The sequence below is a fragment of the Delphinapterus leucas genome, chromosome 15 (genome assembly GCF_059928025.1).
Source record: "Delphinapterus leucas isolate spDelLeu-1000000601 "Yukka" chromosome 15, BTC_Dleu_Yukka2, whole genome shotgun sequence".
NCBI classification, from domain to species: Eukaryota; Metazoa; Chordata; class Mammalia; order Artiodactyla; family Monodontidae; genus Delphinapterus; species Delphinapterus leucas.
Genome location: NC_143143.1, coordinates 21,646,252 through 21,662,417, shown reverse-complemented (window position 1 = coordinate 21,662,417; position 16,166 = coordinate 21,646,252). Strand labels below are relative to the sequence as shown.

At 51.9% G+C, this 16,166-nt stretch overlaps 1 protein-coding gene across 1 annotated transcript in view; it reads left to right on the top strand.

The window, feature by feature from the left end:
* Positions 1-14,318, top strand: part of VWA3A (von Willebrand factor A domain containing 3A) — a 50,332-nt gene extending 36,014 nt beyond the window's left edge. Inside the window, 10 exon segments of the mRNA XM_089896065.1 lie at positions 936-1,026; positions 1,699-1,809; positions 2,361-2,458; positions 3,282-3,419; positions 4,363-4,471; positions 7,251-7,395; positions 7,864-8,012; positions 8,428-8,575; positions 9,511-9,634; positions 10,796-14,318. Coding sequence (XP_089752191.1) covers positions 936-1,026; positions 1,699-1,809; positions 2,361-2,458; positions 3,282-3,419; positions 4,363-4,471; positions 7,251-7,395; positions 7,864-8,012; positions 8,428-8,575; positions 9,511-9,634; positions 10,796-11,164 — 1,482 coding nt within the window. The 3' untranslated portion in view covers positions 11,165-14,318.
* The last annotated feature ends 1,848 nt before the right edge of the window (positions 14,319-16,166 follow it).

The window sequence follows — 16,166 nt, the reverse complement described above, 5'->3', positions numbered from 1 at the left end:
TCGGAGTCCGCCTTGGGCCTTCAGTGGTTCCCAAACTGGCTCGGTTACAAGGAGGCTTGGGCTGCGCCAGGGCCTCTGACAGGCCTCCTGAAATGCAGGTGTGGGAAGCTGGGTTGCTGGCGGGTAGCTCTCTGGGATGGCAGCTCTGGGCGTTTTTCACAGCCGCCACCCAGAAGTCTCCTCTGCTGGTCCAGGCCCTGGGTAACTTTGTTTAACCATCACCACGTTCCAGTTGTACCCGGTAATGAAGGAACCCCTTCCTTAAAACCGAGGTGCCCAATAGGGCATGGAAGTTACCTGAGTGGTTGCTTGTCATGCTGGAGGCCCAGAAATCCCAGTCCAGTAGGAAGAGGGGCAGGTAACTGGTGAAGAAAGTTCAGGCAAATCCCCACAGTTGTCCTAGCAGGCCCTCTCTCATAACACACGCACACACATGCGCACACACTCTCCACACACATGCACGCACACTCTCCACACACATGCACGCACACTCTCTCACACACAGATGCACGCTCTCACACTCCCCCACACACTCATGCACACACACATGCACATGCACACACGCACGCACACTCTCTCACACACGCACACTCACACACTCATGCACAACTCACATATAACGCACACCACTCACACACACGCATGCACATGCACACACTCATGCACACACTCGCAAACACAGTCGCACACTCTCTTCTCCACACACACTCTCACACACACACACACACACACACACACACACACACACCCTTTTCACCTCAAACCCCGGAGTCCTCTCCGAATGCACAACAGGAGATGGGACGAGCATGTGAGAAGTCTACTTCCTGAGGCCTCGCCATGCAAAGGTTCCTACTTGACAGATTGAGGCTGGGATGACTGGGGTACTGCCCCCCACAGAGAACAGACCTCTGATGGAAAAGACTGCTGTTTTCTAGAGCATTAAAGATGACCCTGACAGAGAGAAGAGTCCCCCCTTGAAAGCTCTGCTATGGAGTCCACTCAGTGGCAAAGCGGGCGTCCCCCCAGGTAAGCAAGGCCCCGGGGGTGGAGGGGCGGACAAGCACGGCTGAGGCATGGGTTCGTGATGACAGTAACTAAAGTGATCAGCAATCGTGCGCCAGCCCTTCTGCTAAGGTTGTCCCATTTAAAGCTTATAACAATCCGTCCTGTATGGCAGGGAATCTATTAGTTCCTCCATTTTACTGATGAAGAAATTCAGGCTCGGAGGGGCTAAGAATAATGTCCAGTGTCAGCCAGTCATGACAGGGCACCAGTATTTTTATGAAAGTACTCAGCTCATAAAACCTAAGACCATGTGTCTTCTAATGTCAGACACATAGCAGAGCAGCTCAGAGCAGAGTTCTGGAGTCAGCAAGACCTGGATGGCATCTTTACTCTGCTTCTTACTGACTCTGAGTCCCACTTACCTCATCTGTAACCTGGGTTACTATGAGGATAAAACAAGACAGGCTACGGGAAGCACTTCGTACCAAGCCTGGTATATATCAGCAGCTCTGGCTTTACTGATCCAGGGGAGGCCAGAGGACCCGGGTAGTCCCAAAGGACCTCAGATCCACCTGGGAGCCCCATTTCAAGGGCAGAGCATAGCTGAAGTTGACTAGTCTCTAAGCCAAGCTGCACAGCTTCACCACATAAACCCTCAAGGCTGCTCCAGCCGACAGGCCAAATGTCCTCTAGCTACAGCCCAGCCAGTGAAAGAAGGGACTGCAGATCGGAGGAGGAAGACCAAATCAAGGGACGCAGAGACCTCTCTCTCGCTGTTCTATACAGAGACAGGGAATAATGTGGGTAAGTCGGAGGCTGCACAGATGTCTGGACAGCCCCCTTTCCCCGTGGGACCTGGAAGGTGATCAGGCCCCAAGGAAAGGAGAAATCTCCCGCAGTCCCTGGACGTGGGCAGTAGTGCACCCCAAGCAGGCCTATCCTCAAACCACTCACATCTCCCAGCCCAGGGAAATGAGCTTGCAAAGTCTTGACACAGGCAGGAGAGTGGGAAGAATTGATGCCGGCGTCCCCCCAGGTCCCTGGGCGCGGCGCTCCTGCTCTGTGCATGAGGGGCAGTGTCCTCAGACTGATGGGAAGGGAGTGGAGATGAGCCTCCCAGGCCAGCCGGATTGATTGCTGTGAAATGGCACGGGTCCCGGTAGCAACTCATTGACATGTAGAGAAGGAAGATCCCAGCATGCTTCCCCAGATCAGCACAACAGCCTCCCTCCTACCCCTCAGCAAATTGCACCTAAGGAATGTTACAGCTGACTTGATTGACAGAGAAATTGACATGGAAAAGGGAGGCTAGGGTAAGAGAATTGCACAAAGTAACCCTGCTCTGTTTCTCCCAGGCTTCGTGTACAGGAAGTACCCTCCAGGAAGAGGCCTAAGAAGGACTAGCTCTTCTATTGAGTTGCCCAGAAAGGATACAGTCTGCTCCAGCCTAGAGGTATTATGCTGTCTGCACGCAATAATTATGCCCCCACGCAATAATTCCTTCCACCAACCATTATTTCTAAGAGGGTGGGTATACTTGGAATTGAGGCCAAACCTGCTTAGAATGACTGTTTAAAGTGTCAGGATAAGGATTCAATAGAACTACGTGGGAACCTGGGTCTGCCACTTCCTAGCTGGGTGACCTTGGGCAAGTCACTCAGTCTCAATGTCTTCCTTTATAAAATGAAAACAATTGTACCTAATAGGATTGCTGATTAATTGAAGTATATTTTGTGTAAAGTACTTAGTGGCGTCAGATCCTTTTGGATGCAAGCAGCAGAAATCCGCCTTCTTGTACAGATCCAGAAGATAGAACATCTTTTCTTCCCACAACCGGTCAATAAAAGTCTGAGCTTGGTTCTGACCCTGGATGCCATGCTCTGATTGCTTTAAACTGAGCCATTCTTGTATCTCTCATTGTGACAAGGAGCCTGAGACTATCCTCATTGGTTTAGAGTCTAAACTTTAGAACAATCAGGGTTTCCATTCAAATTTCATGGGAGAGGGTTGAAATGGAAACTGGGGAGGCAACAGTATCCACCAGACTAGGGAGTAGTAAGTGCTCAATAAATTTTGTTCCCTGTTCCCCGTATTTCTTGTGCATCTCTCCCCAGCACAGGGGCAGGAATCTGAATGTGATGGAGGCTCAGTGAGGACCTGGGAACCCCACATTTCAAATACAAGACAGATTTCAAACATGAGGTTTTAAAAGATGAGTCAATCATTCCATTAAGCCTGAATTACCCAAGATAATAGTTCTTTCCCTTATTCTAAAGTGGGTAGCAAATTATGGACTAAAAAAACTGAAGATGGAGATCTCCAGATACCTCGGTCCCAAATGCACTCATCAAAGGTCAACACAGACGTCGGCGTCAGCCAAATACTGCAGTATCTTCCCCAGCACAGAGATCAACGTAAGTCAAGGTTGGTGTCGGTTTTTTTCCTCCCAGCTCCTGTCTCTTCTCAGGCACAAATGGCTGAGTGTGTTGGGGAAAACTCCCCATGAATGTATGCCCCTGGCTTCAATTCCTGCTTCTAAGAACCCCACCCCGCAAAGGGGGACTGCCCTCAAGGAATAGGAGTTGCAGAATCCTGTTGGAAGAAAAGTCAGCCCCTCAGAGTGCTGGAGACCATGCTCTAGGGTTAGAGGGGCTCAATGGAGTGAGAATTAGAAACAACTGCCGAGAATGCAGGGCAGTGGCTGGAATCCTCACTAATAAGAGCTCTGTACCCTGACACTGACGATGGTCCCATCAGGATGGCCGGGAACAGCGGTTATGACAGGAGGTGAGGGGGTTCTCTATTTTCTCGTTTTGAGGTCATTTTTTTTTATTGCTTTGACACTGGAACAGGTACATTTAGTAGAAAATGAAAATCTAATCGTGCTTTTAAAACAGAGACCCCATTTTCTCTCCTTGCCCTTTGATATGACATTGTCAGCTATAAAGCTAAAAATAGCCACCAAATTCAAAATTATCCGCCAGAAAAATTTTATGGGAGTTTAATCATGCTGCCCCCCTCCTCCATCAGAGGTCGTCTTTTAGTTTGAAATGCATCGACCTCCCATCCTACCATTAAGGGTTTTCTATTTAAAATTTAGAGATACTATGTTTTTTTCTTATTATAGTGACCACATCTGCCAAAGAAATCGTCATCGCAATTCCCACACACCTTCCGAGAACTATGCATTTGGTAGTTCAATAAAAGAAAAAAGCTTTTAAACAAACAGACAAAAATGTATGTTAACAATGTTTTGAAAATTGTGAACCACGGTAGACTAAACTATTTTAGGGGGTAATGGGGAGGTGAAGAAATAGGGGACGGGGTTGGAATTTCCCTTTGCTTGCCTTAATCCAGGGCATGGTGAGACACATTCAGTGTACACCCAGGGAAATCGAAGCGTACATCACACACCTGGAGAAGGTGATGCGGTGCTATGTCCAAAGGCTGCAGTGGCTGCTGTCTGGTGAGCCTGCCTGCTATCCTGGAGGGCGGACAAGCGTGATGGGCAGCGGGAGGGCAACCCCAGGGACCCCAGGGTCAGTCCTTCTTCCCAGGCTAGGCGCTCACAGACTGTCACCCAGGGGCAACATGACTTCTGGGTTCAGAGGTCAGGCAAGGTGCTGGATGACAGGGCGGTGGAGCACGAGCCAGAGCAGCAGGGAGACCCAGGCCTGGTCAGGCCGCTCTGCCAGCTCGTCTCCCACACCTCGCCTCCTGGGTGTGACTGAAGGGCTGCTGCCCCTCAGGAGCCTCAATTTAGTATTGATTGGGCCCCACAGAACCAGTCCATGAAGGTAGAGATGGGAGGGGCTCCGGACAGAGAAGATGCCCCTGTTCTTCTTTACAGAGAGCACCAAGGCCCCTCTGGGAGAGGTGAAAGGCAGGGCTGGCTGAGGAGAGCCAGGCTCACATCCCAGAGGAGGCTGGGCTGGGCATTAGGAGATAGTCTGAAGCATCAAGGCCAAAAGGCCGGGCAGACAGCTAGGACTGAACCGGAGGCTCAGTTCAGGCTTTGGGGCCTGGAGGGTTCCTGGGACGATAGAGGAAGGATCCCAGGGTGGGCCACTCAGGTGCCTGCCCAAATTCATTAGGTCCAGTCCTCTGCAGTAGAACCTGGTATAAACAGTCCTTGGGCTGCCTGCTGCTTTCCAAAGCCTCTGGAGCGGGCGGCAAGCTCAGGTGCAGCTGTCAGGTCAGAGGCTGAGGCGGGGTGACGAGGTCGTGTGTGTATTCCCAACACACACTTCCCGCCGGGGAGAGTGTGAAGGGCAGCCGTGCAGCCGCTTCTTGTGTGGTATGAGTCGCGCCCCCACCTCACATACAGCTACACACCCAACACCATCTAACACCTCCGAACGTACCCAGGGCATGCTGCACTGAGCCACTCATTCATTATTCAACGAATAAGTGTTGTTCTCCCGCTCCGTGCTGGGGAGGTGGTAGGGGAAACACTTCACAGGTTCCCTGAGCTCATGGTCTAGGGGAGACAGTTGTTACCCAAAGAGCAGGGTGACAAGTGTAAGGAGGAGACAGGCATGGTGCAGTGAGAGAGGGACAGGGAGCCTGCACAGAGAGATCACGGAGGGCTTCCCAGAGGAGGTGACATTTGAGCTGAGATCTGAAGAATGAATAGATGTCACCTGAGGAAAGAGAGGGAAGACTCTCAGGGCATGACTGAGGTGCTCAGCGGGGGAGGAGGCTGAGTACAAAGACTGAAGGAAGCAGGGTGGCTGAGATTAAAGGGTGCCACCACTCCAGGGAGATGAGACCATGGCCCAGACTTTATCCTAAGAGCAATGGGAAGCCACTAAAAGGTTTTATATAAGGGGAAAGTGATGAAGTTAGCATCGGCAACAATCCCTCTGGTTGCTGCGTGGAGTATAAATTGCTGAGGGGACGGAGTGCAATCAGCGGAACCTAGTAAGAATCCAGGGGAAAGATTAGGATAGCTGGGAAGGGTAGTGATGATGGAGACAGACAAAAAAAGCAGAGTTAGGGAGGCGATAACGGCGGGGCTCGGTGGCTTGCAGGGTGTTTCCGCTGTCTGGTTCCCAAGATGGATCAGCTGGCCTTCTGTGGTGGGAGGCCCCTCGACCAGCTGGCTAGCTGTCCCCGCGGAACGTCCCACACACCTCAGGATGGCTCCCCTCATGTCCTTATGTTGCCATGAGCATTGCCAGAGAACAGCCCAGATGAGTCCTGGAAGATTCCTGGGCAGTGGGTCCAGCCAGCTCAGGCCACCTTTTCCTGGAGACCAGTGGACCGTTTTTGCAGCAGTTTTCCATTTTTTCTACTCCTGCCTCCAGTGAGGGCTGAGGTGTGATTCGGGAATGCTGTACACGCCATCTTCTTCTCTTTGGCTTCCCCCGTGTTACCTCCGTTTAGCCTTGGGGCACCAGAAGGGCTGGGGTTAGCGTTTGCCTTAAAGTGTGGATCAGAGGACCTGGATGTGAATCTCGGCTTCGCTGCCAGGCTGTGTGACCCTGGGCAAGTTACTGGCCCTCTCTGTTTCCCCTTGGGATAAATCCCAAATCCTTTAACAACCTCTCCCGCTTTCTCTCTGTCCCTCAAGCATGACATGCTCCTCTCTCCCACTCAGAGCCTTTCACAGTCTGTTCTCCCCACACACACCCCCTCTCATCCTTCAGCCATAGCTTGTCTGCTCCCCATCCCACGTCCATCAAATTCAGATTCTCCCAAGTACGTGCTTCTTAACTTTGTGTCATAACGCTCAGCAGAGCGGTAGCTGTTGGTATAACATCCATCTTCCCTGCCTGACGGCTATCTCCGTGAGGGCAGGGACACTCTCTCATCTCCGCCGCACTTTGCTCAGTGCCGGGCACACAGTGCACGCTCACTTGATTTCTGTCAGCCAATCTACAGACTCCATGCTCTGTAACATCATTTCCAGCCCCAAACAATACTGTGACACCGCTTAACCCAATCACTTAACTTTAGGGGTGAGGAAGCTCAAGCCCAGGGAAGTTATAATCACTTGGGCAAGTCATCCCAGGCAAAGCCACAGCCGAAACCTTGACCTCCCAAAGCCCAGTCCACGCACCGGCTCTGCCCTTGGACAATGACCCCTCTAGCAACACCACAGAGGCCATCTCCCAGTGGGTTCACATCTGATCTGTGATCACTCAGGCAATGGGTGTGGCAAGACCTTGGATTTGATAGCTGCAGTGAGGAGAGCCACCCTCACTCCTCCCCTGCCTCTGCCTCCATCCGCCTCCGAGCAGGGAGCCGCCGACTCTTTGGTGCCATTTTGGAGAGCAAAGTGTGCATCCTGCTGGACACATCGGGATCCATGGGCCCCTACCTGCAGCAGGTGAAGACAGAGCTCACTCTGCTGATCTGGGAACAGCTGTGGAAGCACTGTGACAGGTAAGAGGCAGGGGTGCTGGTGCGCGGGGGTCAGGAGATCCAAGGGATAGTTCCTGAGGCTCCCCTGGCCAAGGTCACTCCCTCCTCAACACTTATAGAGCACTTTCCCTGTGCCAAGCGCTTTACATGCGTGACGTCATTCAGTCTGCACAACGGTCTTATTATTATCCCCATTCTTCAGCAAAGGAAACAAGGGCTTAGAGAGGTTAAATCATTTGCCCAAGATTGCATAACCAGTAAGTGGCTGAGGTGGGATTTAAATCTATTTCTGTCTGCACCCAGAATCTTCACTGTGTATGTTCTCATCCTCCAGTGGTCCACAGGGGCCCAGGGCTTGCTGTAGGGTCTTCAGGGATAGGTGTGAGTCCTCACGGAGGTTACTTCCCCTGAGGTCAGTATAGACGGGTACGTTCTAACCAATCTCTTTCACCTCCTCTCCGCCCCCCACCTCTTCTCCACTCTCCACAGTTTTAACCTGCTCAGCTTTGCAGAGGGCCTACAGCCATGGCAGGACACTCTGGTGGGGACCACAGACGCAGCCTGTCACGAGGCTATGCAGTGGGTGACCAACCTGCATGCTCAGGGGAGCACCTCAGTCTTGCAAGCATTGCTGGCAAGTTCCACCACCAAGCCTGACCCAGTGGCAAAGCAGAAATACCATCGCCCCTATCCTGACATTGCATCATGCTTTGCAGTTTACAAAGAGCACTTTAGAATTTACTGTTAAATCATTTCATCTTCCCAGCAACCCAGTGAGGATGAGATTCTCGCTGTTCTCACTTTATAGATGAAGACACAGAGGCCCAGAGAGGTTAAGTGACTTGCTTGGGGTTAACCAGCTAGGAAGTGAGCTGAGCTCTTTCTCCTAAACCTCAGCAGCTTCCTGGTCTGTCATAGGCTGAAAGAGGAGGCTCTCAGTCTTAATGACAAGTGGGTGAGATCCAACCAGACTTGGGGACAGCGGGCCAGTGGTTTCTGAGTCCCGGTTGGCCCCTCTTCTGAGCCAGACAACCTACATGCTCTCTCAGAAAGCTTTCAGTTTTCCTGATGTGGAAGGACTGTACCTCCTGACGGACGGGAAGCCAGACACAAGCTGCAGCCTTATCCTCAGTGAAGTCCAAAGACTCACGGAGAAGAGAGACGTGAAAGTGCACACCGTCTCCCTGAACTGCTCAGACAGGTGGGCGGTCAGGAGCTGTATCCCTTCCCCACGGCCGCGTGTCTGAGGGGCAAGGCTCATCCTCACCTAATCCAGGGACTCACGTTATACGCTGAGCTCTCCTGGGCCCAAGTCCTGTGTGTGAGCAGTTAGGAGGCCCTGGGCAGGCATTACACCGGAGAGAGCCCCTCGGTGCCCCTGCCCACCCATCAGCATCCTGACTTTCTCCAGCGTGGAAGTGGATTTGCACCGATTCCCACAGTCACACGCTGTGTTCTCCCATTTCGTCTTCCTTGGGGGTACATTTGTGAATATTTAGGGGGAAAAAGTTTAAAGTAGCTATGTTTTTTTGGTTTTTTTTTTGCGTTACACGGGCCTCTCACTGCTGTGGCCTCTCCCGTTGCGGAGCACAGGCTCCAGACGCGCAGGCCCAGCGGCCATGGCTCACGGGCCCAGCCACTCCGCGGCACGTGGGATCTTCCCGGACCGGGGCACGAGCCCATGTCTCCTGCATCGGCAGGCGGACTCTCAACCACTGCACCACCAGGGAAGCCCGCTATGGTTATTGTTATAGAAGAACATGTGTTAGACAGGAGAGATTCAGCTCCTTCAGAACATTCATATTTAATCTCTCTGTCTAAACCGTGAGCTCCGTAAAGGTCACACTGTGTCCCTGCCAGGCCAGACACATAGTAGGCACTGGATAGATGTCCAGTTAAGGAATGGGGCCCCGTGCTTTGAGGGTGACCCTCATACGGTGAATCCACTTCACACAGCAGTAGCCACTGCCACCCAAATACCAGCTGGGAGAGTGGGCTTGGTGATGCTGAAACAGTCTCAGTGGCACAGACCTCAAGGTCCGAGACCCCTTACCCCACTCATGTGACTTCCCCAGGGGCTGGGGGCTCACAGAGACCTCGGTGGGCCTGGCTCCAGCCCTCTGTTCCTCCCCACAGGACAGCGGTTAGCTTCTTGAGAGATCTGGCCTCTCTTACTGGGGGCCGCTATCACTGCCCTGTCGGTGAGGACTCGCTTTTCAAAATGCAGGGCCTGCTGACCAGGGGCTTCATCAACGAAAGGGTAGGTTGTGGAGCTACTGGGTGAGTTCTGTTGAAACAGCTCAATAAAATGTCAACAGGTGTGGCTTTTTCCTCCTGATTGATAAGATCTCTGCTTCTCTTGTAAAACAAAGTATTGACTAAAAAAGGTTGTGTTTCCCTACTGCTCTCCTTTTAGGCTGCCTCCCCTCCAGGTTGGGAAAGAAGCAGGGTTAGGGGTATTATTTAATAGTAGAACACAGTTCACATTCACCACATTCACCGAGCACTTCCTACATGCTACAGGTTTGTTAAAGCCTTCCAACCATTATTATACCCATTTAACAGATGAATGAACAGACTCAGCCAGGTTTTGGAATACACCTAGAGTCGGAGTAAATGGTAAAGCCACAGCCCAGACACCGATGCTCCTAAGTTCTGTGCTTTAATTCCTGCATATTTCTGTCTTCCCGCCTTAAATTCATTGAAGCCCAGATATTCAAATGATCTGTTAAAAAATAAATACAGTAAAGTCATAAGGTTTTTTTCTTTTTGCGGTACGCGGGCCTCTCACCGTTGCGGCCTCTCCCGTTGCGGAGCACAGGCTCCGGACGTGCAGGCTCAGTGGCCATGGCTCACGGGCCCAGCCGGTCCGCGGCACGTGGGATCTTCCCGGACCAGGGCACGAACGCGTGTCGCCTGCATCGGCAGGTGGACTCTCAACCACTGTGCCACCAGGGAAGCCCCAGAACTTGTACTTTTAAGGCTAGGCTCTAGAATTTCATTAGTTGACATAAGAAAAAGGCATATCTGTGGAGCTATTTTACTAGAAGAAATAGAGAAGGGGCTGGATAAGTTTAACTGATTAACGGTGAGATAAGGTGTATATACTACTTCTGTTCTACTGGGCAGAGCTGTGCTGACTTCAGTGAAGTGCTTAGACCCTCTTAGTTTCCACCATCCCCTCCCTACACTGACTCTCAGACATCTAGCTGCAAAGTGTCCTCTTTGCAGAATGACCGCCTTGACAGGTGGTGAGCTCCCTGTCACTGGAAACATGCAAGCTGAAGCCCACAGGATTTCCTGCACTGGGAGGAAGGCTGCTTTGAGTTCACTCTAAAACTTTTCTCCTGAGATTTTGGATTTTCAGGTCCCACCCAGTCATTTAATGGATCTAATTTCATACTCATTTCCCCTTTTCAAGGACCCCATGCTGCCACTATTTGAAGGAGATGATTTAAGGAGATTGGCCCAGGAGATCACCAAGGCCAGAAGCTTCCTCTGGCAGGCCCAGTCCTTCAGGTATGCCCTTCAAGCAGCCCCTCCCACCTGCCTCGTGGCTCCAGCCCACCCAGACCCTGGGCCCCCCTCAGGTCAGTGCCCACTCGGTCATGACACCCTTGCTCCAAGAGCTCCTGCCCTGCTTCTCCCTGCCAGGCCCAGAAATTTGGGCATCGAGGGTCCATCTTTCTTCATCTCCTGTTCACTAGGTCCCAACTCCAGAAGAAAAACAACACAGAACCGAAGGTCGCTCCGTTTTAGAAAAGTGTTCTCAGGTAAGGGGAGGGGATGAACTCATCAACTTTTGAGCGCCCGTCAAGAACCAGGCAGCATGCTGTATTTTGTGGACAGCAGTGACTATGGGCAAGGATCAGAAACAATGATTCCTCTAAATAGAAAGGCCATCCTACAAAGAACCACTCAGCAAATGTTGGCCCAGAGGGAAAGGTGCCCTAGAAAGCTGTAACCCACAGATCAGCATGATTCCAGGCACCAGGACTCCCTGGAAGCCGAGAGAGGAAAGCTCTCTATCCCTGGGTCCACCCCGATGTTCCCACATTGTCCCCAACACACCCTACACTCCAGTCACAAGACTGTCACTTGCTGGAAGTCCTGCACTGAGCCCCCTGCTTGGAACATCCTTCTGCCACCCTCTGCCTGGTGACTGCTTCTCGTCCATGAAGACACAGTGCAAGTGGCATCAACTCCACTGTGAAGATGCCCCTGGGACCCATCAAGAGCTGGGAGATTCCAGTCTTCCCCCTATAGCATCCTGACCACGCATCCCTCTTTATAGAGGTGACACTTAACTACACTTAGCACTCCACATTATGCTTCCTTGCTCCCTTGTCTCTTCTCCTTGACCATGAGCTCCCTCAGGATGAGGCTGGTGTCCCAACCATCTCTGGGTCCCAAGAATCTGCCACGTGGCAGACACATAGTAAACAGTGAGCATGAAGCTTAGTTGTGAGAGCCCAGCTCTGGAGACCAGCCAGATAAGATTGTTTCTGCCCCAGTCCTCTTGTTCTGTGCTTCCCCAACACCCTGATCCACGGGTGTGTGACGCAGATTCACCGTCAACCCCTCTTGGAGGAAGAAGAAACAAGTGAGCCTCACCGCCACCCACCGTCCCTGCTCATCTGAACTGAACTGAAGTCTGCTCTGGAGCCCAGTCCAGAGCGAATGCTCAGCTCAAGCATGTGAAAATCGGGCTGGAGCTGCTGGGCCAGCCCTACTGTGTACATATGAAATGACCGTGTCATGTGTTATGTCAGCTGGGGTCATTTCTAAGACAGGAAAGATTGCTTTTATTTAATTAATAGGATCAAAGTTACTTTTATTTATTTATTTATTTATTTATTTTTTGCGGTACGCAGGCCTTTCACTGTTGTGGCCTCTCCCATTGCGGAGCACAGGCTCTGGAAGCGCAGGCTCAGGGGCCATGGCTCACCGGCCCAGCCTCTCCACGGCATGTGGGATCTTCCCGGACCGGGGCACGAACCCGTGTCCCCTGCATCGGCAGGCAGACTCTCAACCACTGCGCCACCAGGGAAGCCCCCAAAGTTACTTTTAAATGGATGTGATCATTGGTGTGTGTGTGTGTGTCTCTATGTAAATTTTTGGTGTGATAAAACTTTATTAAAAGACTCGTATCTAGATATACGAAGAACTCCGAATCAATAAGGAAATGATAAACATCCTATTTTTAAAAATGGACAAAAGGCTCAGACAGGTATAAATGAACAAGAGGTATATGAAAATAGGCGCTCAACAGCCTTACCCATCAGTGAAATGCTAATTAAAACTACAGTGAGAACCACTACACACCCACCAGAGTGGCTAAAAATAAAGACTGGCAATATGAAGATAGGCAGCAGCTGGAACCCTCACGCATTGCTGGAGTGGAGGGTGGAGCGGTGTAACTTGGTGCATCCACGCTGGAAAACTGTCTGGCAATTTTCACCAAAGTAGAACGTGTGCCTTCTCTCTGCCAGCAATTCCACTCCAAGAGGAATGAGTGCCCACGTTCGACAAAAGACATACACAAGAATGTTTACAGCAACTTTATTCGTAAGAGTCAGAAAATGGAAACTACTTAAATGCCCATCAATGGTAGAATGGACAAATAAATTGTGATACATCTGTGCAGTGGAATACTACACATCAATTTAAAAGGATGAACTACAGCTATATTCAACAAGCTGCATCAATTTTATGAGGAATATTGGGCAGAAGAAACCAGACACAAAAGAGTACATACAGTATAATTCCAGTTATATGAGGTTCAAGAATAGGCAAAACTATTGTTGGTGACAGAAGTCAGAAGGGTGATTACCTTGTGTGTTGGGGCCACTACGGAGCTATACCTTGATCTGGCGGTGGTTACATTGATATATACACAAGTAAAAATTCATCAGATTGTTTAAAAACACAGTTTACTGAGACTTGACAAGCCATGGCTTTGGCCAGGCTCTGTACTGGCCCAGGGAGACAGCAGTGACCACAGCCCCTTCCACAGTGGGTCTCAGTCTAGTCACTGTCTTGGACAGCTGCCCTCTGCATCATCTCTATCCACGCCTGTGGTCGCTGCAGTACGTCACTCAGGCTGTCATAACAAAGTACCATAGACTGAGTGGCCAAAATAACACAAGTGTATTGTCTCCAGCTCTGGAGGCTGAAGTCCGAGATCAAGGTACAGACAGGCCCATGCTCCCTCCGAAGGCACCGGGAAAGGTCTGTTCCAGGCCTCTCTCCTGGCTTCTAGCAGTTCCTTGCTTCTGGCAGCAGCACTCCAATCTTCCCATGATGCTCTCCTTGTGCACATGTCTGTGTCCAAATTTCCCCTTTTTATAAGGATGCCAGTCATACCGGATTAGGGCCTTACTCTAGTATGACCTTATCTTTAATTACATCTGCAACGACTCTATTCCCAGCTAAGGTCGCATGCTGAGGTACTGGGGCTTAGGACTTCAACATATGAACTTGAGGGGGGCACAATTCAGCTATAACACTTGTGTTGTAAACTATGCTTCTCCTAATGAGATGACACCAGCCAGATGACTCTTGGGCCTGGGGAACAAGAGTTCACCAGCCCTGCTGGTGGGAGAGGAAGAGGCTGGTCTTTGTGAATGGAAGGACAGACCAGAGACGTGGTTTGCAAAGCAGCGAATCACAGGTACTGGGTTTGAATCCCAACCTCCTCTCATGTAACGATGATAACAGCTACCGTTGGTTGAGCACCAACTGGGCAGGCATAATACTCAGCATTCTGCATATGGTACCTTGGGAGCCACAAGGCTTGCAACATCACAACTGTAAAGTACACACCAGTTCCTGTTAATGGATGAGGAAACCAAGCCTTGTAGCTGCCCAAGACACACAACATGAAAGTGGCAGGGCTGAGATTTAAACCCAGGGCTGACCCCACGGCCTTTTCCCACTACACTCTGAGCCCCTTTTTATCTCTCTGAACCTGCTTCACTGTCTCTAAAATTGGGCTAAAACAGAGTTGTGAGGATTAAGCAAGATACCTTACCACCTGGCACATCGCATGTGCTGGCTGAGGTTTTTCTCTTCCCCGCACCCACCTATGTCCACAGAGGAGGTTCATTTAGGTGAAGCCTTTCCAGTAGCCCTCTTCAAACCGAAGTAACCAGCCCTTGGTGCTCTGCAGCTGTGCCCACTGTTGGGCATATGCCTGCCCTCTGCCACTGGCACTTGCAAATGAATTTTCCAGGGATGGTGCGATCCACCTGGGTCCCCAGTGCAAGGGAAAGGACAGCGCTGAAGAATCACCTATTAAGTGTGGAATGATGGCCTTGGAGAATGGCTAACCCAGAGGTGGGTGGAAGGATGTAAGAAAGGAAGGGTAGATAGATGGGTGGAAGGCAGGACAGAAAGATATGAAATAAACTGGATGGATGGAAGGCTTGATGGATAGATAGGTGGAAAGACAGAATAACGGGTGAATAGATGAATGGATGAATGGACAAAAACAGTTTAAAATTGGTGGAAGGATGGACGAATAGACAAAGAGATGGATGGAAGAATAGGTGGGATAATGAATAGATGAAAGAGAGGAAGGAGGGAGGGGAGGAGGGCAGGAGGAAAGAAGGCAAGAGGCAGGCTGAACAGACGGGACCACGTGGGAGGGGACATGGATGGGTAGGTGGGTGGAGAAAGAAACACCGTTTCTTGGGGTTCTAGGCCGTCTATGCGGGCAGGACCCGGACCAGCACGCAGGACCTTCGCGCCCTTTTCCCACTAGCATCGTGGCCCATTTCACCTTCGACCGGCCTCAGTTTCCCCTCTGGGAGAGCGTGCGTGTCCCCGCCTTAGAGACGACGGTTGCGGCGGAGGGGGTAGTGGGTGCAGCCGGGACGCAGGGAACCGGCGCGGGGCGGGCGCGGGGCGGTGCCAGGAGCCCCGGTCGGCCCCGCCCCGAGGAGGGGGGCAGCCCCGTAGCGCCGGGCTCTGCGCGGAGACTGACTGACGCGGGGTTGCAGCCGGGATCGCGTAGCGCCGCGGGAGCCGGGCCGGGTGAGCGCAGCCAGGGCGTGAGGCTAGGGACGCGGGGCGGGGGGCGCACGCGGCAGCAGGGAGGACCCGCCCCCGAGCTGCCAGGCGGCCACTCTCAGCTTGGGGGTCCGCTCCTGCCGCCCCATCGAGGGGGGCGCGCCCGCGCCCGGAGGGATCCCCGACCATCTTCCACAGATTCCTCTCACCCAACCCCGCTTTGGGTCCCCAGCGACCTGGATCCAGGGCCAGCCATTCACTGAGACTCCATCAGAGTTCGCAAATGTTCTCTGAGCCTCAGTTTCCCTCCCCGGATGATGGGAGCAGTAGCCCCCGCTGCACAGGACCGCCAGGAGGATGAAATGTGGCAGTGCCGGGGGGTCAGCCGGGTGCTTGGCCCTAGGCTCCCTCATGCAGAACAGTCCTGAGTGGTTTCATTCACTCAGCGGCTGTTTACTGATGGCCTGCTTTGTGCCAGGGTGCCATGTACACTATAGTGATCCAAGCCTTCTTGGAGCGTGCATGCCAGTGGTCTGTGAGGACTCTGCCATCTGTGAGAGTTATGGGGGTTCAGTTGACAGACGTGGATACTGAGGTGCAGTGAGGTTATAAGGACTTTGCCCAAGGGCACACCCAGCAAATGGGACCTGAGGCAGGGTCCCAGCCTTTGTCACTGGAAGCAGCCCCATAGGATAGAAAGACAGTTCTGGTGCCACAAACCCTTCCCCAGGACAGAGTCCCCTGGGCCTGGGTAGAGGAGGGCTCCACTTTGTGGTTGT